General features: G+C 39.2%; 1 protein-coding gene across 1 annotated transcript in view; it reads right to left on the bottom strand.

Annotated features, from left to right (window-relative positions):
* Positions 1-5,536: 5,536 nt before the first annotated feature.
* Positions 5,537-21,716, bottom strand: part of MTMR2 (myotubularin related protein 2) — a gene marked incomplete at its 5' end in the record, with an annotated part of 45,133 nt that continues 28,953 nt past the window's right edge. Inside the window, 5 exons of the mRNA XM_015565983.1 lie at positions 5,537-6,812; positions 7,417-7,593; positions 9,412-9,525; positions 13,018-13,110; positions 19,903-20,109. Of these exons, the coding sequence (XP_015421469.1) occupies positions 6,651-6,812; positions 7,417-7,593; positions 9,412-9,525; positions 13,018-13,110; positions 19,903-20,109 (753 nt within the window). The remainder of the gene's footprint in view (positions 6,813-7,416; positions 7,594-9,411; positions 9,526-13,017; positions 13,111-19,902; positions 20,110-21,716) is intronic.

The following is a 21,716-nucleotide window of genomic DNA, read 5'->3' as shown; positions in this document are numbered from 1 at the left end:
CAACCCTTTCACAGGGGTTGCCTAAGACCATCCTGCATATCAGATGTTTACAGTATGATTCATAACAGTCAACATTACAGTTATGAAGTAGCAACGAAAATAATTTTATGGTTGGGTCACAACATGAGGAACTGTATTTAAAGGGCCAGAAGGTTGAGAACCACTGGATTGGAGCTAAAGTGAGTTTTTGGTACACAGCATTTAGTTGTGTCTTGTTTTCAACCCATTTACATTTAGGGTTTTTATCCTGTATAATAAAGAGGTAATATTCAAATTAACCCTAACGCTGTCACAAGATGGCTGCGGCCACAGCAGAGGTGGGGTTCCTATAACAGGCCGTAACAAGCGATCAGCGTGGCGCCGGGGCAGGAGACCTGAGGCTGCGCCCCCTGCCCAGCGGTACTTGACCGGGGACCTCAGACTGCGCACCCCCTCTACTCCTCCTGCCCAGCGGGGCTTGATGGGGGATCTCAAAGCATGCCCACCCCCCAGCGCTGGGCCAGGAGACCTCAGTTTATGAAATTGTATGTAAACTGGCTGGGGGCCCTGAGGCTGCACCCCCCGCCCGGCAGGGCTTGATGGGGGTGGGACCAGCCTGGTCTGGATCTCACACAATGGGGGTCATGGCGGCCAGGTTTGGGTCTTGCGTGATTTCGAGGCATGCACGGGTGGATGGGGACTTGACTCTGCGTCCCACAGTGCGCCCCAGACTCTGACAGGAGGAAGATTTTCATACACATTTTACTAATTTTCTTTCATCTCTGACATACCTATTATAGACAAAGGGCATTGAGCAACATTAAAATATTTCCTCTAATTCCCTTTTAATGTGCACAAATTTCATGCATCTGGGGCACTAGTTAATATAAGGGCTTACTACTGCCATTTCATATTTTACTGTCCAGTTATTTTGTCTCCATTGTTTTTCCTTCTGTTTTGAGTCCACTTTTGTAAGTTGCTGGCTTTTCATGTTTCATGTGTCTTCTCTAAATGTTTGCTTTTTGTTTACCATAAGGTTTACATAAAGCATCTCAGATAAAATAGTCCCATTTTGTGCTGATAGCAATTTATCATTCTTTACCTATAAAAGTTCCATCCTTTCACACCTTCCCTTTTGTGTTTTTTTGATGTCACAGATTATCCTTTTATTCTGTGAAATTTTTAACAGGTTGTAGTAGCTATAGTTATTTTAAATACTACCTTTATGCTGTAATTGTTTACTGTATTCTAAAATAGAGTTAAAGTTTTCAAATTCTGTCATCTTAGTAAGAGTTTGTGTACTTCCACCTTTTTATTTGTTTGAAGACCTTCTTTCAACATTTCTTAAAAGGCAGTTGGTGAACTCCCTCACTTTTTGTTAAGAAAATTTTTATTTCTGCTGCATATCGGAAGGATAACTTTCTTTGCAAGTATTCTTGGGTAGCAATTTTTATCTTTCAACATTTTGAATATGTCTTTGTACTGTCTCCTGGTCTGTAGAATTTTCTGCTTAGAAATCTGCAGATAGCCTAGGAGTTTGTTTGTAGGTTAATGGCACCCCCTCCCCCAGCTGCATTTAAAACTCTTTATAAACTTATTTAATAATCATGGTGATGGTCTTATGCATTGAGATAATTCAGTGTTCCAATAGCTTCTTGAACTTGTATGTCCAGTTTCTTCCCCGGGTTTGGGAAATTCTTGGCTGTTATTTCTTTAGATAATCTGCTGCTTTCTCTCTTTATACCCAATAATCTTTTTTTAAATATCTTTATTGTTGAAAATATTACATAAGTCCTCCTTTTCCCCCCATTAACCTCTTCCACCTGCTCCTGTCTCCCCTTCATATCCCCTCCCCCCCTTTCCAGGTCCATCCATGCTGTCCCAAAAGGTAAGACTTCTTTCTTTTTTATTGCGGAGTAGTATTCCATTGTGTAAATGTACCATAGTTTTATTATCCACTCATCTGCTGATGGGCACTTAGGCTATTTCCAAGTTTGAGCTGTTTGTACTGCTATGAACATAGGGGTGCATATATTCTTTCTGATGAGTGTTTTGGGTTTCTTAGGATATATATATTACTAAAAGTGCAATTACTGCGTCAAATGGGAGTTCCATTTATTTTTCAAGGAAACTTCATAGTGTTTTCCCTAGTGGCTGCACCAGTCTGCATTCCCACCAGCAGTATACAAGGGTTTCCTTTCTCCACCTCACCAACACTTGTTGGTTGATTTGTTGATGATAGCCATTCTGACAGGTGTGAGGCAATACCTAATTGTCATTTGAATTGCATCTGATTACTGACTTTGAGCATTTTTTTATGCGACTCTTGGCTTTCTGTACGCCCATGTTGGAGAAATGTCTATTTAGGTCGTTTCCCCAGTTTTTGATTGGATTGTTTGTCTTCCTTTTGTTAAGTTGTATGAATTCCCTATATATTTTCGAGATTAACCCCTTATCTATCATTGGCAGTAATGTTCTTCCATGCAGTAGGCTCTTATTATTTTGTTGATGGTTTCTTTTGCTGTGCAGAGCTTTTATTTTGATGTAGTCCCATTTGTTTATTTTCTCTTGTTTCCATAGTCCTAGGAGATGTATCCCTAAACATACTGCTATGAGAGATGTCTGAGATTTTGTTGCCTTTCTAGGACTTTTATGGTTTCACATCTTACATTTAAGTCTCACATTCATTTTTAGTTTATTCTTCTGTATGGTGTATGTTGGTGGTGTAGTGTAATTTTTTTTGCATGTACCTGTCCAATTTTCTCTACACCTTTTATTGAAGAGACTGTCTCTTCTCCATTGTATGCTCTTGCCTCCTTTGTCAAATATTGAGCATAATCACTTGAGTTGATTTCTGGATTCTGTTTTGTTCCAATTGGTCTATATGCCTGTTCTTGTGCCAGTGCCAGGCTGTTTTGAGCACAGTGGCTTTGTAGTATAACTTGAAATCTGGTATTTTTGGAGTGTTCTAGGTCCGTGAAAAATGCCATTGGTATTTAATAGGGATTGCATTGAATCTGTAGGTTACTTTGGGTATTATGGACATTTTAATGATGATGAGTCTACTGATCCATGAATATGATATATCCTTCCACTTTTTTATATATCTCTCTGTCTCTTTTTTAAACACCCTGTAGTTTTCAGAGTATGGGTCTTTCACCTCCTTGGTTAAGTTTATTCCTAAGTATCTTAATATTTTTGTTGCAATGGTATTTGGGATTGTTTTATTCATTTCTCTGAGAGTTCATTATTGGTGTAAAACAATGCTATGAACTTTTGGGTGTTCATTTTGTATCCTATGTTTCTGAATCCATTTATTAAATCCAGTAGTTTTCTGATGGGAGTCTTTTAGGGATTTTCTATGTACAGTATCATGTCACCTGCAGTTGAGTTTTACTTCCTCTTTTCTAATTTGGATGTATTTTATTTCTTCTTTTTTTCTGATTACTATGGCCAGGACTTCCAGAACTATGTTGAACAGGAGTGGTGAAAGAGGGCATCCCTATCTTGTTCCTGTTCTTAGGGAAGATGGTTTTAGTTTTGCTCATTATGATGTTGGATGTAGGTTTGTCCTAATATGGCCTTTATTATGTTGAGGTATGATCCCTCTAGTCCTACTTTGCTGAACATTTTTATCAAAAAAAGATGTTGGATTTTGTGGAATCCTTCTTCTGCATTGATTGATATGATCACATGATTTGTGTCTTGCATTCTGTTTGTGCTGTATCACATTTATTGATTTGCAAATATTGTATCAAGCTTGCATCCCCAGAATAAATCCCACTTGGTCATGATATATGATCTTTCAAATGTATTGCTGGATCTGATTTCCTAACATTTTGTTGAGGATTTTTTAAAAAATATATATTTTATTGATTTTTTACAGGGAGGAAGGGAGAGGGATAAGACAGTTAGAATCGATGAGAGAGAAACATCCCTCAGCTGCCTCCTGCACACCTCCTACTGGGGATTTGCCTGCAACCAAGGTACATGCCCTTGACTGGAATCGAACCTGGGACCTTTCAGTTCATAGGCCGATGCTCTATCCACTGAGCCAAACCGGTTAGGGCTTGTTGAGGATTTTAGCGTCTACATTCATTTGGGATATTGGCCTGTAATTCATTTCCTTTGTAGTGTTTTTATCTGGTATTGAAATTAAGGTAATGCTGGCCTCACAAGAGTTTGGAAGTGTTCCTTCCTTACCCAATAATCTTGTGTTGGCTTTTCTAATGGAGTCTGATGATTCTTGTAGGGTTTCTTCACTTTTTAAAAATTTCAGTTCTCCTTTTTCACCTGAATAATTTCTATATTCCTTTACTTTCTCATCCCTCTGATTTCTATTTGCAATGCTTTCTGATGCATTCTTCTCATTTATTGAGTTCAACTCCAGATTTTATTTAGAATTTCAATCTCTTGGTAAAATACTTCTTAGGTTCACAAATTATATTCTTGAGTTTATTGAATTGCCTTTCTGAGTTTCATATTTTGAATTCTTTATGCTGTGTCATTGGTTTTGTTTGCTGGAGTTTTTTCATTTTGTGATATATTGCCATGATTTTTCATAAGTTTTGACAAGTGTGCCTCTGCTGCCACCTTTGGGTAGTGAACATCTTTCTTATTTAGATAAGGTTTCATGCGTCTGCTTTGATTCTAACAATTCAACAGGTTGATAATTAGAAGTTCAGTTTCCAGAAGGTGGTGCTATAACGTAAGTTTTTATCTTATTGGAGCCTACTGGCTGCTGAAGTTGAAAATGCGTGCATAAAAAAAGGTGGCTTTTCCAAAAACAGGCTGGTGGCAGAAGGGGAGGTGGTGTGTGCTTAGCATGGTCATGGCTTTGCCTCTGCCCACAGCCCAATAGGAGGATCCTGGAGTTAGTCCAGAGGCAGGCCTCTTGCTGAAATCCTGGGGCAGTCAGCAGAAAACGTATACCTTCAGCTATTTGTCTTCTTCTTTCCTTTTCAGTCCCCTTCCCCAGTCAGAGAGGTCTCAGGTGGATGTTGGTGAAGAGCAATGGGACCCTTAGCTACAGTCCAGATGGCTCAGCAGACTTTCCCTCATCTCTTACTTTCCACCACCTCTGCAGCTTCCGTGGTTCTAGCCTCCTCCTCGGTCCAGTTCATCCCCTTTGGGGTGTCCTGGTGTGCAGTGCAGTCGTCTACATATCAGACCAAGATAATAAAAGCTTAAATGAGGAGAATGGTAGAATGAACAGGAGAGAATGGGTGTATAAAATATTTGGAATAGAAAACTCAGCTTTAATTCTGATAGACTGGCCACTTAACTCCTGATTATAAATTTCTTTAAGAAATTACACATAATGACAAAATTTTGCATACACAGGAAGAGCAGGGCTAAGGTTCAGACTATAGTGAATTAACAAGTGAAAAAACACTGTATTGTTTGAACCTATTTTCCCTCTAATATACAAGTCAAATTGAACATTTCATTTTGAAACAGATGCAAGGAGCATACCACTTTCCTCAAAAAAAAAAAATCCAAATAACATTTCTGCAAAAGAAACAATGTAAATAAATAGGATAAGGACAAAGTTTAGAAGTCAGTTGAAATTTGCTTTTATTTAAAGACCCAAGGGCCAAGAAGCTCCTTTGTTACAGTACATAACCTATGGCTCTTATAGAGTAACACAGGCATCAAGGAGTCCACGTTTATACCAGTACTGAACTCCTGCTGCAGCAGGTGCAGTGAAGCGGGAGTTCTTTTTCTGGCTTTCAGATTGTAATACATTTTTACATGCAGTAAGTTCTTTGGTAGACTTTATCATTCAGTGGAAGTACAGACTTTACAAAGGACAGTAGTAAAATATTTCATGTAAAATTTGAGCATAATGCTTATCATAAGCAATTTATAGATTTCAGAAAAAAATCCTTGTAAACTTTAAAATATTGCCTCAAAATTTAGCAATTCTGTGCTCAGATACACCAAAAGAAATCTAAAGTAGGGTAGATAATGAGCTTTTAAATGTTATTTCTAGTAATTGGTCAAGTGGAAACTAATCTGAAGAATGTGGAATTCTTTGAAATCCTGGACAGCTACTCAATAATGCATCTTAAATAAGTACATAAATAATGACCACAAAATTTTCAACTACACTATAATATCTTCAAGACTTTGCCTTATCATGTATGAAGAATGTGGGTGACCAAAGTAGATCAATTACACGCAAAAATAAAAAGAAAACGCAGGATGGGGAAAGGTGTGTCAGACTTGATCTGTCATGGGTTACAGTGTATATAATGCCGTGGAACGTCAGTGTTGGTTTGAAAAGTGATGCTCCTCCTCTCCTCTGTGCAATGAGCTCTCTTCCATCAAGAGTTATATTTTTGAAGTGGTTTGTATTTTGATTTTACCAGACACCAAAATTTATAAGAGCATTTTCCTTTTAAAATCAAACTTATTCCTACTGTAGATTTAGGATTGAAGCATTTTAATATTCTTTGGGTAACTTAATATTAGTGTTATGATCATGTAGTTATATATGTGGTTATTCCACTTAAGCCCCCTGCACTGCTACAGTTCTGAACTCAGATTTCAATAAATAAAGGACTGACTTTCTCTCATAGATGGGTTCTAAGTTCAGGAGACTTTACTCAGAGCTGCCATTTGTAATCAGGAGTTTGTGGTTGTGATGGCCCCGGCTAACGGTCCTTTCACACCACTGTCTGGACAGGAGTGACACACTGTGCAGGAGAATTGGCTCTCTCTGAGGATGAGGTTGATCGGTTGGAGATCTCTCTCTGTAGTTCCTCTACTTTTTTCTGAAGTTCTGCTCGTTTAGCAAGAAGTTCTTTGTATCTATTGTGAATGGGCTCCTACAAAAGCAAAACACCACAAAATTATTCCAACTAGACAGTTCTAAACAAACCCAAAGTCACATTCTGGTATGTAGTTCTGTCCCTAAATGTTAAAATGTGGGGTTTTCTCTAGCACCACTGCTCTTCCTCTGGCTTTCCCAGTGCCCATAGTATTTCCACAGAATACTCTAAAACTGGCAATTTTCCAAATATATCAAATAATTAACAATACAATCTAAAAGCCAATGTCAAGTAATTCCTATAGTTTAGATTAAGGTTTTTAGTCTTTTGAAGAGTTTAGTAGTTAGTCCACATTTCAAACTGAACCAAAATTTCCTATTTCTCTAACCTAATTAAGAAAGGCCTCTAGAAGTTATCCAGTCTGACACCTTCATTGTACAGGGGAGAAAGGACGAAACAGAAGTGTTATTTCCAAAGTAATCCAATCGAAGTCAGGAATGCTAAGAACCAAATATACCTATTACCCCTGTGGAGTGCTTTTTCTACTATACAGTTGTAACTATTAACCAGGAAAGGGAAAAGTTCTAAATATGCACATACTTTTTCTAGTTACTATACAATTGCATGGATGAAAACTCCTGCTGTGTATTGTACAGCATACCTGTGGTTTCATACATGGATTCCACCTCACATAATATCCCACCCAGAGCTCTAGGTGGCGCATGCTGGCTACTGGATAAAGGACGTGATTGGAGTAGCTCCCATAGAGAGGATTAGTGAAGTCTTCCAGCTGGCTGTTTATGTAGGACCACAGTGACACTGTCCTTTTAGGAAGGTTCTGTAAAAAGGAAAAGTCGAGATTCATCACATAAGCTCTTTGTACTTTAGAGGTATGTTGTGATCACTTCAGTGATATCCCCACTTACATTAAAATCAGAGGGTATTGGAAAACAGTGCAGTTCCTCAAAAAGGTAAACATAGAGTTACTGTGCCCATGATTCTACTCTTAGGTTTATACCCAAGAGAATTAAAAACAGGCACATAGAATTCTGTGCATAGATGTTCAAAGCAGCATTTTTTATAATGGCCAAAAAGTAGAAATCCAAACATCTATCAACTGACAATAGTTATACGATGGAACGTTCATCCATAAAAAGGTATGAAGTATTGATAACTGCTACAAATCAAACCTTATGCTACGTGAAAGAAGCCAGACACTGAGGCCATATCCTGAATAACTCCATTTCCATGAAACGTCCTGAAGGGGCAAATCCACAGACAGATTAGGGTTTGCCAGGGGCTGGGAGGGCAGGAGAATGGAGAGTAAGTACTAACAGGTACAGTTTCTTTCCAATGTTGTGAACATAGTGCTGATGTTTGTACAACTCTAGATACCTTAAAAACCACTAAACCAAGCATGTCAAACTCATGCCTGCTGACATGCTTGTACTAAATAATATACTTCTAAGAGAGTGAATTTTGTGGACTGCAAATTATACCTCAGTAAAAATGTTCCTTTTTAAATATCAAGATATAGTAAATCCTATTCAAGGCTCAAAAAATGCAAGTATTTAGGAACTTAGCTATTCTCAATTATCTAACATTTAACCAATTCTTGAGTGTCTACTATGCAGGCAATTATTTACTGTGTGTTAGTAGACACTGAAGATACTATGGTAAATTAATATAGTCCAGGAAGCACTTACTACATAGCAATGACTGTAGAGTTTTGTATGGTGGAATCCTCACACCAATAAGTACTATTTCCCCTAATTTTACAGAAGCAGAAATTAACTTGCCGGAAGTCACACAGTAAGTGAAAAATCCAAGGTCTGAATCAGGCAGCCCGGCTCAAAGCAAGCAACTCTCCACTCTGCTTTAGCAGTGGTGAGAACGTCTGGCCCTGCCAAGGCATTACGGGGAGTTCATTCAATGTTTGACAAACATAGCAGGCTAATTTTTAAGTTTATAATTTTGTATGGCCCAAGAATGATGTTATAAATATCCAAATGGCTCTTGGCAGAAAAAAAGGTTCCCCACTACTGCTTTATGGAAAATCTAACCACTTTTTTAAAAATGAAAATTGATGCAGGGAGATACACTGATCAATAGGATTAAGAATTTCATACAGAAGTAATCCTTATATGGTTTGTTGTAAATAATACCAACCACCAGTAATATCTTTGGCTAAATGGGGTAACAAAATAACTTTATACACAGTATCTTTTCAGTGTTTAAATGTTTTACAGTATTATTTTATGATTTTAAAAACTAAAATGTCGCATGAATATATTTTCAGATTTGAGTTATACATTTATTTAAATGTATGTTTTATCATATATTACCAATTATATGTACTGCACCTGTTCTGAAGGATTTCCATCCTGCAAGGATAACAGGTACACTGGTGCTCCTTAGCAGACACTACTTCCCACCCATAACTCACCTGGCAGCTAGCTAGCACTTTAGCATTGCAACAGAGGTACTTTAAAATACTAGTAGATCAGGCTCAGAAGTTTGGGAAGAAGGAATCATAATAAAGTCTGGCCAAAGAAATCATTCAAAAGAACTATTCAGTTGCAATCCATCACAACATACACTGTAGTAGGGAAAATACATGTTGAGGATAGACCAGGACAGGGGCTCATTATTTTACCTCTTTTACTCTCTGCTGTTCACTGTTACAAAGGAATGTTCCGAATAAACAGCTATACAGGTGGTCCAAAATGGTAATGAGAAAATATTCATTGAATTCAAATGCTGTAGGAAACTGCAAATCAAACACCACAAACAAAACTATTAAGACATCTTTTTCGAGCATATTCACCCTGTAGTATATGAGTAGATAGATCCTTTATAATATTTAAAAGTAGGCCAAATATTCAAAACTATATTTCTAAGCCATTATGGCATCTGCTTGGTTTTCTGTTCAAAAATCATTTTACCATTTAGTTCTAAGATTTCTCCAAAATCTTTTCTTATGCATCAAGAATTTGAGTGGTCTGACCTTGATGTTTCTGATCTACATCTGCTAGCCCCACAAGCTGAGGAATTTTGACCTGGGCAATTCTGGAAACTCTAATCTTTCTCTGCCAAAAGTGACCATAAACAACATAAGGTTTTTCTTTAAATTTCAAAAACATTGTTTTGTTTTAGAAATTACAAAAAAATAGCATCAATGTCTCCAAAAAAATGTCAGCAATGCGCACAAATAACTGCCCCAGGCAGATGTGCAGATCATTTAAAGCGAACCTGCTCATCTTTTCAAGGAGCAGCCAGGCAAATGGGAGTATCGTGTAACCCAGGACTTTGGCAGCCTCTTTCTAATTAAAAAGAAAATTCACTTTCTCCATAACCTAACGGCAGCGGCCTACTAGATGTCTTAATATTATACAAACAACACAACCTGTGGGGAATTTATCAAGGTCAAATTACAGACCACAGGAAGGTAAAGGATTTAGTTTAATCCATCCTGTCAATGTAATAGTTCAAAATTATCCCAAAGTTTCCATGTAAGATTGTACCAATTACACAACTGAAAAGGAATTCCATGAATATTTAGATTGCAGAGTTGGGAAATATTCACTTCAAGTAAGTTTTTTTAGAATGATTCCTACCCAGTAGTGAAGGAAAATAGCATGAACTGTAAGCAAAAGGGACAGGGTTAAAAACAACTTTACCTTATAATTTCCTAAATTTTAGGAAGCCCTAAGCAGGGTAATATAGCAGATTTCTCCAAGAATAAATGATAACTCCATGTAGTGGCTATGGAACTGAATGAATGCAGCAGGTGATCAAGCACATGCCAACATAAAGCCAAGTATTTTAAGAAGCTTGGCCAAATCCCATTTATTTACAAAATAAATCCCATCACCTGATTAACACTCTGAGCCTTATTTATTAGCCAACTATGCGTGTCCTCTGACTCATGAAATAGCAATCCTGAAGAGCTGAGCCTGTGGATAGCTCTTCCTGGCAGGGCTTTCAGCTCAGTTATGAGAAGATATCTTAATCAGTGGGCATTTCCTCACAGCAACACTAAAACAGCAGAGCATTAACTGTTGGCACTGCTTTTAAAATCTTAAACAGAAGAGGAATATTTTGTTCTTGCATATTTAAAATCTCAAGGGCCCTTCATCCACTGCTTCCTGAAGATGCGAGTAAGAACAGAGGTAGAATCTGGTTAACTACAACATGATTCTCATTTTGACAAATGTGTTATTTAAATCTCTGAACAAACATGCAATTATTTGTAAAACTAAAGATTACCAGTAAACATTGTAACATGTTCAGGAAGAAAATGTACATAAAACAGAACTAGATGTCTAAAGAATCATCACTTCTATAATGTATTTTAGATTATCTAAGAAACAAGATTAAACTGATTTTCTACTTTACCTTAAGCTCAGCACTGAAGTAAGACTGCTATTAGGTATATAACATATAGAAAGTTAACACAGCTACTCAGGAAGACATGTACTACTCATATATTCTGCCACATAAGCAACTGGTAACTTTGATTTTTTTTTAACAAGCATACCAGAACTAATATATTCACTTATGTTGCCCCTTTAAGATAGTCCCCTTGGGAAGCAGTCCATATAAGCATCCATGATGCCACGGCTTCACACAACCTTCCTAGTCCGTTGATAGGGCATTTGATTTTTGCCAACAGCCAAATGCTATTTAGAAACTGAATATGGTAATGGCCAAAAATGGGTCCTGCCCTGGTCAGTTTGGCTCAGTAGATAGTGAGTCTACCCTTGGACTGAAGGGTCCTGGGTTTTATTCCAGTCAAGGGCACGTATCTCAGTTGCAGGCTCGATCCCCAGCCCCTGTCGGGGTACATGTGGGAGGCAACCAATCAATGTGTCTCTCTCACATGGATGTTTTGGTTTTTTCTTTAAGTGGATCCTATTATTTTTAGTCAAAACCCAAAAAAGGATTGGTAAGGATTTGTATAGCTGATAGACTACCTCAAAGGCAATTCCAAAGGAAAATTTCTCACGTGCTCCAAGAAGTAGTGAACATTAAAATAAGTATGTAGCATCTCCCCTCCCACAACATATGAGAACCTGATGCACAGAACAAAACTGAATTGTATACACATTCGTAGCATATGTGTGAAAATAGCAGCCTCTTCATACTGTAGTCATATCTACAACACAGTTTAACCCAGCAAGTTTCCAAATAATCCACCCAAATTGAAATTCTTTTGGGAAGAAAGAAACTTCAATATACACTGTAATTGGTGTATTTTTCCCTAAGGATCACCACTTCCTTTTAAATCAGGGGTCCTCAAACTACGGCCCGTGGGCCACATGCAAATACAAATATTGTATTTGTTCCCATTTTGTTTTTTTACTTCAAAATAAGATATGTGCAGTGTGCATAGGAATTTGTTCATAGTTTTTTTAAAACTATAGTCCGGCCCTCCAACGGTCTGAGGGACAGTGAACTGGTCTCCTGTTTAAAAAGTTTGAGGACCCCTGTTTTAAATAGTATTTTCTTGAAGCTAAAATGTGACCCTAAAGCAGAGCAGAGCCACCAATTTCCCTACCTTATATTCAGATGAGAATCTAACTAAAAACAAACCAGACTCCCAGCTGAGGTCTAATAAACCCTTGGGTGATAGTTAACTGACATACCAGTGAGCTGTATCCAACTTTGGGGTTTTGAGGTGATTTTTCTTAAGTAGAGTTAAATATTTTTATGACCCAAACCCTTGCCTCATTAGGGGGTGATCCCATAATTAACCAGATTTTTTTTCTGTTTTGGGCTATCTAAATATAGCAAACCATTTACACTAGATTTCACATTGGTTTATTAGAAAGTTGGTAGAAGCTCTAAAAAACCAATCTCTCCATACCTAAGAAAAATAAAGAACCCATTATATACCTATCTTGCCATCATTTCCCACCCAACCCATTTTTCATTAAATTTATCTGTTTCTTCATTTCTTTACCTTTTTAACAATATGCAGATGAGCTTTTGGGTGAACATGCTGCGTGATGTTACTAATTGTCTATAGAGGAGGAAACCTCTTGGGTTATTATGGAACCACTCACTGAAATGCTGATGGAATCAAATTGTCAAGTGTTTAATACTAATTCACAACGTGATAATTAGGTAATAGTTATGTTACCTAGAAACCTTACAAGAATTTTCATTTTACATGAAATATAGGAAAATCAGTGACCAATCTCCTAACTCCAACGGGAAGGCTTAAAAAAGAGATGTAAGAATGGATATATTAAGTTACCTGTCTTGTCATTTGCCAGACACAGTCGATGAACTGAAGAAAAACAGGCGATCTATCTGCATCTGCATGATTCTTATCTCCATGCCCAAGTCTCTGAAGAAAGACAGTGAAATAGCATGTGAACTTTGTGGAGTTTTTCATTTTTTAATGAAAATAAATTTCCAATAAAAATACTATTTTGTCAATATTTTTTAAATGCCAGAAAATCTTTCTAAAAGAGCATAGCAAAGAAAATAGCCATCACCATCACCCTACCTATGAAATGTCCATACAGTAGACTCGTGCACCTGAAACCTACACTGAATGGCCAGATTATGACCACCTGACGTTTGTAGGCAAATCAGCTATAATTTCGCACTGAAGGTGCTAGAGGGCCAGACCATTATAAATAGGGAAGCAGGTTGTTTACCACAATAGAAGTGATTTTTTTCTGAAGATATGGGTAAACAACACGATTTACCAGCCTTTGAATGTGGGAGATATATATATATATATATACACACACACACACACATATACACACACACACATATATATACACATATATATACACACACACACACACACATACACACACATACTGTATATGCTTTGCTAACAAGTATCACCCCAATAAATTCAATAAAAAGAAAAAAAAACATTTTTATGTGCAAACTGCCAGGTTTAACATGTGATGCTTTTAACAGGAATTACAACTTCGTTTAATAAATGAAACCTAGGCAATTGAACCAACACCATTTCAGTGCATAGGACGATGCCCAACTAGCTGAGCCACACCGGACAGGGCACATGCCAGGATTGTGGGCTCCATCCCCAGTAATAAGTGGGGGTGGGTGGGGGGGTGAGCAGCTTATCGATGTTCACTCTCACACCAATGTTTCTTTTTTCCCTCTCCCTTCCCCTCTCTCTAAAAATAATAATAAATGAAACCCAGACCTAAAAGGCTGATAATGGAAGATTGGAGTAGTCAGACCTCAGAGATCTAATTTCCCCCTGAATATTATGTTGTCATATAAAATACCCTTCTCCTCTAACACCTTGGCCAGTGCATGAAGGGGACCTGTTGCATCTTAGCTCCAGTCTCTTTAACAAGAAGAATCAACATTAGCACAAACCTTCATAAACCTTTAAAAAATGCTTGACTTCTGCCCTCCAAGCATGCACTCTCACCCAGGTTCTCAGTTTTTTCTTTCTCTGAGCACCTTTGCCCCAGGTGACTGAAACAGACCCCTGCTCCCTATCTTAAAGCCACTGATTCTAAAAATATGATCCCTAGACTTCTGGGGGTGGGGGGGACTGTGAGGTCAAACTAATTTCATAATCCTAAAATGTCATCTGCCTTTTTAAATTCATTGACGTTTGCACTCATGGTGCAGAAGTGATGAAGGATCAAACGTTTTGGTACCGTGGGAGGAATCAAGCAAGGCAGTGAAATGAAGCTGCACTGTGGTTACACCCTGCCCTGCCACACACAGCACTCAAATGAAAGGGACTAGAGCCAATTTCTGGAGCAGTTTCCTTGAAGCAGTAAAAAGTATTAACGTTATTAAATGCATTTTTTTTACTATTCTGTATAACAAATGGGAAATGCACATGATGCGCTTCTGCTGTAAACTTAAGTAGAACGACAGGAACTGACACCTTTTCACAGAACATCATTCTGACTTGAAAGAACAATTGATAAGTGAACTATGGTTATGAAGACTTGACTATCTTGCAGACTTTTTGAAAATGTACAAAGTGCCGAAGCTGGTTTGGTTCAGTGGATAGAGCGTCGGCCTGCGGACTGAAGGGTCCCAGGTTCGATTCCGGTCAAGGGCATGTACCTGGGTTGCAGGCACATCCCTAGTGGGAGGTGTGCAGGAGGCGGCTGATCGATGTTTCTCTCATGGATGTTTCTGACTCTCTCCCTTCCTCGCTGTAAAAAAATCAATAAAATATATTTTTTTTAAAAAGAAAACGTACAAAGTGACTGTGTCACTTCAAGGAATTCAATGGACAGTATTTGTTGCCAATGATAAAATTCAAGCTTTTGAGTGAAAATTAGATTTTTGGAAAACTTTTACCTGCCACATAAGTTTGATAATACCTAAAGACTTCCAATAAAATCAGTGGTGGTATTAACAGCTGTGGTTTATGGGATTATATAAAGGAATGCATTGGAAGAACCAAGATGGCGGCGTAAGGCACAGCCCTGTGCGTGCTGCCTCCCACAGCAACATTGAAAATACCAACTATAAGACAAAACAGCTATCATTCAGAACCATGGGGAAGCTGGCCCAGTGGAAGTTCTACAACTGGAAGGAAAGAAAGAAGCACATTGAGACTGAATAGGATATGCAGAGGCGCCAAGAGCAGAGGTACGGAGTCGCGCACCAGGCAGGCTGCAACTGGATGGGCGGTTTTTTTCAATCGAAAGGGTTTACAAACTCTTGAATCCACTGAGCTTGTTTGGGGCGGGATTCTGAGGTCCCAGACCCCTACGGGGAGGGGCGGGACGGCCTTGAAGCGGGTCCGAAACCGAGAGTGGCTTTCTCGCGGAGCTGCTCGCGGGCACTCGGGGACGCGGAGTTAGAGAGGCGAGGAGTCAGAGACACCATTGCTGCTTGCTCTGCCCTGGTGACTCCCTGAGACCCTGCCCTACTCAATTTCCATCCCCGCCCGAGCTGTGCCAGAAGCACAAAAGGAACCTCCTGTGCTTAACCACCTGCGCTTTTGCAGCTTAACCCAACAAACTGCAGATTTCAACTCCTCGCACCCATAAGGGACACACTCAAGAAGCAGAATCTGGTTCGGAGAAGGCAGGCCCACCAGATCCAGTCTCACATGGGACGCTGGGTGACGGCAGACAGGCAGTGTGTGCGCTTAGTAGAAAACGAAATCCAAGCAAGCATACCAGATATTCAGCCAGCAAGAACGCCTGGAGATTTTGTCCAGCAAGGAGTCTCCCAACAAAAGACAGAATGCCAAACCTTGTGTTGACCAGTTAAAGTATGATGTCCAGCACTTCCAGCATCGGCAATACGCAAGGGAGCAGCAGGAGAGACAGCGAGAGGAGCTTCTGCCTCGCACCTTCACCCCCAACGTGGGATACGGTGCCCCCTGTGAGGCTGCGGTGCCCCCTGCGAGGCTGAGACGGCCCTGGAAATAGCTACATTTTCCATGTGTATGACCCACCAACAAAAAGTACACCTATGGTGAGGACAGTGGGGGGGTAAGGGTGGGGGAGGGGGCGAACTGGGTGGAGGGGAGCTATGGGGGGGAAAGGGGGAACAGCTGTAATAATCTGAACAATAAAGATTTTTTAAAAATGCATTAACAGTGGAAAAGGTATATAGCTCAGCAAGCAAGCATTTTCCACATATCCAACATCTGATGGTACAAAATCCCGTGTGGGTAAAAGAACTATTCAAAGTGGGAGACGGACCAATAGAATTTAATGGAACAAACAACAAAACCTCATTGATTTGGATTCCACATTGTTTTGGATTCCACATTACAATTAATCTCTAAGAAACTACCTTTTAAGTTTTGGTACAATAACAAAGAATAATACCAATAATTCCCTAAAAAAGCTACTAAAAGACTCTACTTTCTAAACTATGTATCTGTCTGTGTGTGGTCAGATTCTTCTGTCATATACTTCAACCAGCAAAACATACTGCAGCAGAATGAATGCAGAAGAAAAGAAATTTAGCTGTCATATTAAGCCAAATTTTAAAAATTACCCCCAAAACATAAAACAATGCTTCTCATGAAAACGTCTTTGTTTTGTTAAATATATTTTTCTTTAAAATATTATTTGTTAATGTTTCCCCAGAATTCCTATTTTGCATTAATGTGATGATATTAGGAAGAGTTCGGCTCTGGGTGGAACCCTCTGGTGGAATGGGGTTAGTGCTCATATCAAAAAAGACCCCACAGAGCTTCTGAGCCCTCTTCCTGCATGTGAGGACGGTGAGAAGATTACAATCTGCAACCCAAAGGAGTGTCTTCACCAGAACCTCACCATGCTGGCACGCTGACTCTGGACTATTAGCCCTCTAACAGAAATATCCCTGGCCAGTGTGTTCAATGATTAGAGCACAGGCCTGTGCCCGAGTGTTGTGGGTTCAATTTCCAGTCATTGGTACATACATGGGTTGCAGGTTCGATCCCCAGCCCTGGTTGGGGAGCATGTGGGAGACAATTTCTCACATTGACGTCTTTCTCCCCCACTTCCTCCCTCCCTCCCACTCTTTCTCAAAAAAAAAAATCAATGGAAAAAAATATCCTTGGATGATGATTAAAAACAACAAAACTGTGAGGAATAAATTTCTGTTGTTTATAAGCCACCATCTATGGCAGTGGTTCTCAACCTGGGAGTCGAACGACCCTTTCACGGGGGTCGCCTAAGACCATCGGAAAACACATACATAATTACATATTGTTTTTGTGATTAATCACTATGCTTTAATTATGTTCAATTTGTAACAATGAAAATACATCCTGCATATCAGATATTTACATTATGATTCCTAACAGTAGCAAAATTACAGTTATGAAGTAGCAACAAAAATAATTTTATGGTTGGGGGTCACCACAACATGAGGAACTGTATTAAAGGGTCGCGGCGTTAAGAAGGTTTAGAACCACTGGTCTATGTTATTATAACAGTCCAAATGGACTAAGACAAATAGATTTATTTCTTTAATTAGTATTTAATTAGTATTCAATTTAATTTCTAATATGGTAAATACTGATAGTCATAAACCATATAAGCAAAGTTCTCTGGGGTCATCAATAATTGTCAAGAATGAAAGGTCTTGAAATCAACAAGTGTGAGAATCAGTGCCCTGTATTAACCATGTGTGAGCACAGCATCTTGACCAGATGTCCTTTATTGGTCAAATTTTGCTAATTTTTCACCTAACACCTGGGGTAAATGGAGTAGAAAACCAGAGCTGACAATTTAGGAAACCATAGCAATTTCAAACAGTTTGCTATGTTTATGATTTTGGTCACATTTATATAACATGTGCAGCTTTGGCTGACTAAAACTTTATTCTTTGAAGTAAGTTTTTTTGTGTTTTATTTTTAAATAGTCTTCTCATTTTATAGAGAATTGAAAAATGTGAGCCATCTGAATAGATACTCCAGATGCCCAATTTCACAGCTTGAAGTTCAAAAGAGCAGACTTACCATTAAATGTCTGTTTTTCTCAAGCCATTTATAAACAATGCCCATATACCCCGGCAACTCCTGGACACTAAAGGTTAACATTAGAGACAGCGTCTGGGTAGACCTCTTTCACAAAGCCTTTCAGCTCATCTAGGAAAATGCTGCCACGAGCCACACTCTCAGTGGTTTTATGGTCCCTGACCCACTAACTCCTCCCCTGGCCAAGATTCTCTAAACCTGACCCTCCCTCATCGCTATTCTTGCCACGCTCAACTCTCTAGACATGTGCTCACTCTGCTCCTACTTTGTGTGAAAATATTACTCCTTCTCACTCTCCAAATTCTATGATTGTAACCAACACAAATAGACATTACATAAGAACCAAGTTTTCTGATTCCAAATTTAGTGTTTAGCAGAAACTACTTAAATGTGTGTTTATGTAAAAGCTACACAAATCCAAAGTGTGATGTAACAAAAAAGCACATGTGAAAGGGACATAATACACCCATTCATTTAGGAACTGTGATTCGTTCTGGCTACCCACCTGCAGAAAGGTCCTGAGGAAAACTAGGAGGGAGGAGCTAGGACAAGTGAGGAAAGTGGATATTTAGCCAGAAGAACTGACGACTATATGACATGAACTGACAGCTACTTCCTAATATCTGAAGGGCTATCTTATATGAACAAGTAGTTACATTTGTTGTTCTTGTCTCCAAAGGGGAATGTAGAAACACTGGGAAGCAGATTTTAGTTCCCTAGGAGGAAGAGGTTTCGAATAGGTAGACTTTCCGGGGGGAGACTGACAGCCTCGGGGAGAGACTGCGGCTTTTTCCTGTGGTGTCAATGAGGACACCAAACAGTCACTGTGGGACACCACAGATGTTCAACAACTGCTGGGCTCTGACTTCCTCTGACTCTTAAATTTGATACCAACGATAACATCAACATAAATTTTGAGACTTACAGAAGGCACAAAAACTTGTCATTTCCATAAAACTAACTGCAACACTTTAATTTACTGATTTTTAGAGAGAGAGAGAAAGAGATACATCAATTTGTTGTCCCACTTATTTATTCATTCACTGGTCACTTGTTGTATGTACTCTGACCGGGGACCAAAGATGGAAGCCCGTATCGGGATGACGCTCTAACCAACTGAGCTGCTTGGCCAGGGCTGCAACACTGGCCAAGTGTTAGTGCCTTAAAAAGGATAACAGGAAAGTTGTTTTATTCCCAACTCTGAGTTACATTTTACTTTTTTTCTTCCAGTCCCAGTATTTTTAGACCCTGATCTTGTGTGAGCAATGCTACTTTGTAGGGCTGCTTCAAGTTGAGAATAATAATTCAGCCATTCTAATCTTTTTTTAAGTCTACAGGAAAAGCTACAAGTGCCTTGTAATTCCACAACCATTCTTGCTAATCTGAACTATCAACTGCAGGAGGACAGGAGACGCCCATGGAAATCATGGGATGAGACCTGACGTTTCCTGGTAGAGATGACAGAGAGGCTGGGTCAGGGGCCTACCAAATAGCCAGGCCTGGCTCAGGCTGCAGAGCCTGGATGGAAGACGCTAATGCTTTCCAAAACAAAAAGTTCTCCTGAGAAGCTTACCCCTCTAGAATAAATGATCGATTCTAGATGAATAGCTAATGAATAGAAGGCATTATTTTCACACGCCTGATGTGGGATGCATGGAATACATCGATTCAAGGTTCTTTACTCACAAGCTGAAATCGATGTCCAAAGCTCAGCCATTCTTTCTCCACGAGGACTTCGAATCCGCGGATGGTTCGGTAGTACCCGTCCAGCATGAGCATGGCCAGGGACGTCAGCTGGGCGGTGCGGTCCCAGCCATCGCTGCAGTGCACCACCACCGACGTCTTTCCTGATTCCACCCTGTCAGCAATCCGGAGAGCTCCGGCAAGAATAAGCTGCAAAACAGATATTTTTTTTTAAATAAAAATTTTTTTTAAATGCTTCCTTATTTAAAATGATAATTTTTTGCTAGGGATGACTGTCTCAATAACATGAAAAACAAACATCGGTCCCTTCCTAAAAAAAATTTTTTTAAGTGGTAGAAGGCTTACAAATTTTGCTTTTAAAAATAGAAAAATCTCATAAATGCAGACTCCTATTTATCTGCACAATGAAATATACAAATGAAAGGTGCCCTTGGGTTCTACAGAAATCAACAGTATGAGAAAGAAAAAAAGATCTAAGTTCTAAAAAGGACTGTTTCTAAGAATCTTCCAATATTCCAAGTATCATCCACTTAAAATATCCCAACTGAAGTCTTATCTCTTATTTATAACAATGCTTGCTTAACCAAATTAAAATATGTCTGAAACAATAAAATTGATCTCTTTTAAGATATGCTATAGCTTCCACAGCATTTTACTCTTTTTATATATGGCATACAGCACACAGAGAACACAGTATAAAACTTCAGAGTAAGTACTTTTCTGTATCGGGATGAATGAAAATTCTCATCTGTTCAATATATTACCAGGTCAATTTAACTGGTATCTAAAATAATTTCAGTTATTTATTTAAATATGCACAGACTCTGCAAAATAATTTAAGATCCTCGGGTGAGGATTTAAATAAATAAATAAAAAAAAATAATAATAAAAAATAAAACTAGACAAAATTATATGTAACCAAAACAGAAACAGTATACTGTCCTTTAAAATAGACATTCGAGCCGAAGCCGGTTTGGCTCAGTGGATAGAGCGTTGGCCTGCGGACTGAGGGGTCCCAGGTTCGATTCCGGTCAGGGGCATGTACCTGGGTTGCGGGCACATCCCCAGTGGGGAGAGTGCAGGAGGCAGCTGATCAATGTTTCTCATCGATGTTTCTAGCTCTCTGTCTCTCTCCCTTCCTCTCTGTAAAAAATCAATAGAATATATTTAAAAAAAAAAATAGACATTCAAGTACTATTCGTCTCTTCAGTGACTAGATCAGACATACAGAACAGCATGGCTCCCCAAACATCAGAATGAAAGAAATGTGACTTACAACCAGGTTAAAGAATCTCACAATAGACTCCCTCTGACCTTATTGTCAGCGTGTTCAGGAAACGGGGTGCTTGCTGAAGCAACCTCAATCCTGACTATGCCAGAGTCATCTGGGAGCATTGCCTTTTTCTAAAATGCCTGGACTCCAATCTCCACTAATCCTAACTCACTATTTTAAATAACTTCCACCGATAATTCAAACGCATATCCAGACTTACAAATCACTGACCCAAAAGGACCAAAACAGTTGGGAAGATAAGGCTGACCCAAAGTGGTCATTTTAACTCATGCACTTGTTTATAAAACAACTAAAGGCCTGGTGCATGAAAATTCATGCATTGGAGGGGGGTCCTTCAGCCAGGCTTGCCCTCTCTCACAGTCTGGGAGCCCTCAGGGGCGGGAGGCGACCCGGAGATCAGGGGAAGGCGAGGCCCCCATCACACCTCTGCTGCTGCCACTGCCGGCAGCACAAGCCTCAGACAGCCCTGGTTACCTGAGCCTAGGGCGGCCCTGGGCAGCTG

This window comes from Myotis davidii, unplaced genomic scaffold, assembly GCF_000327345.1.
Source record: "Myotis davidii unplaced genomic scaffold, ASM32734v1 scaffold641, whole genome shotgun sequence".
In the NCBI taxonomy this organism is placed as follows: domain Eukaryota; kingdom Metazoa; phylum Chordata; class Mammalia; order Chiroptera; family Vespertilionidae; genus Myotis; species Myotis davidii.
The sequence above is the reverse complement of the archived record's forward strand: the minus strand, read 5'-3'. Positions and strand labels throughout refer to the sequence as shown.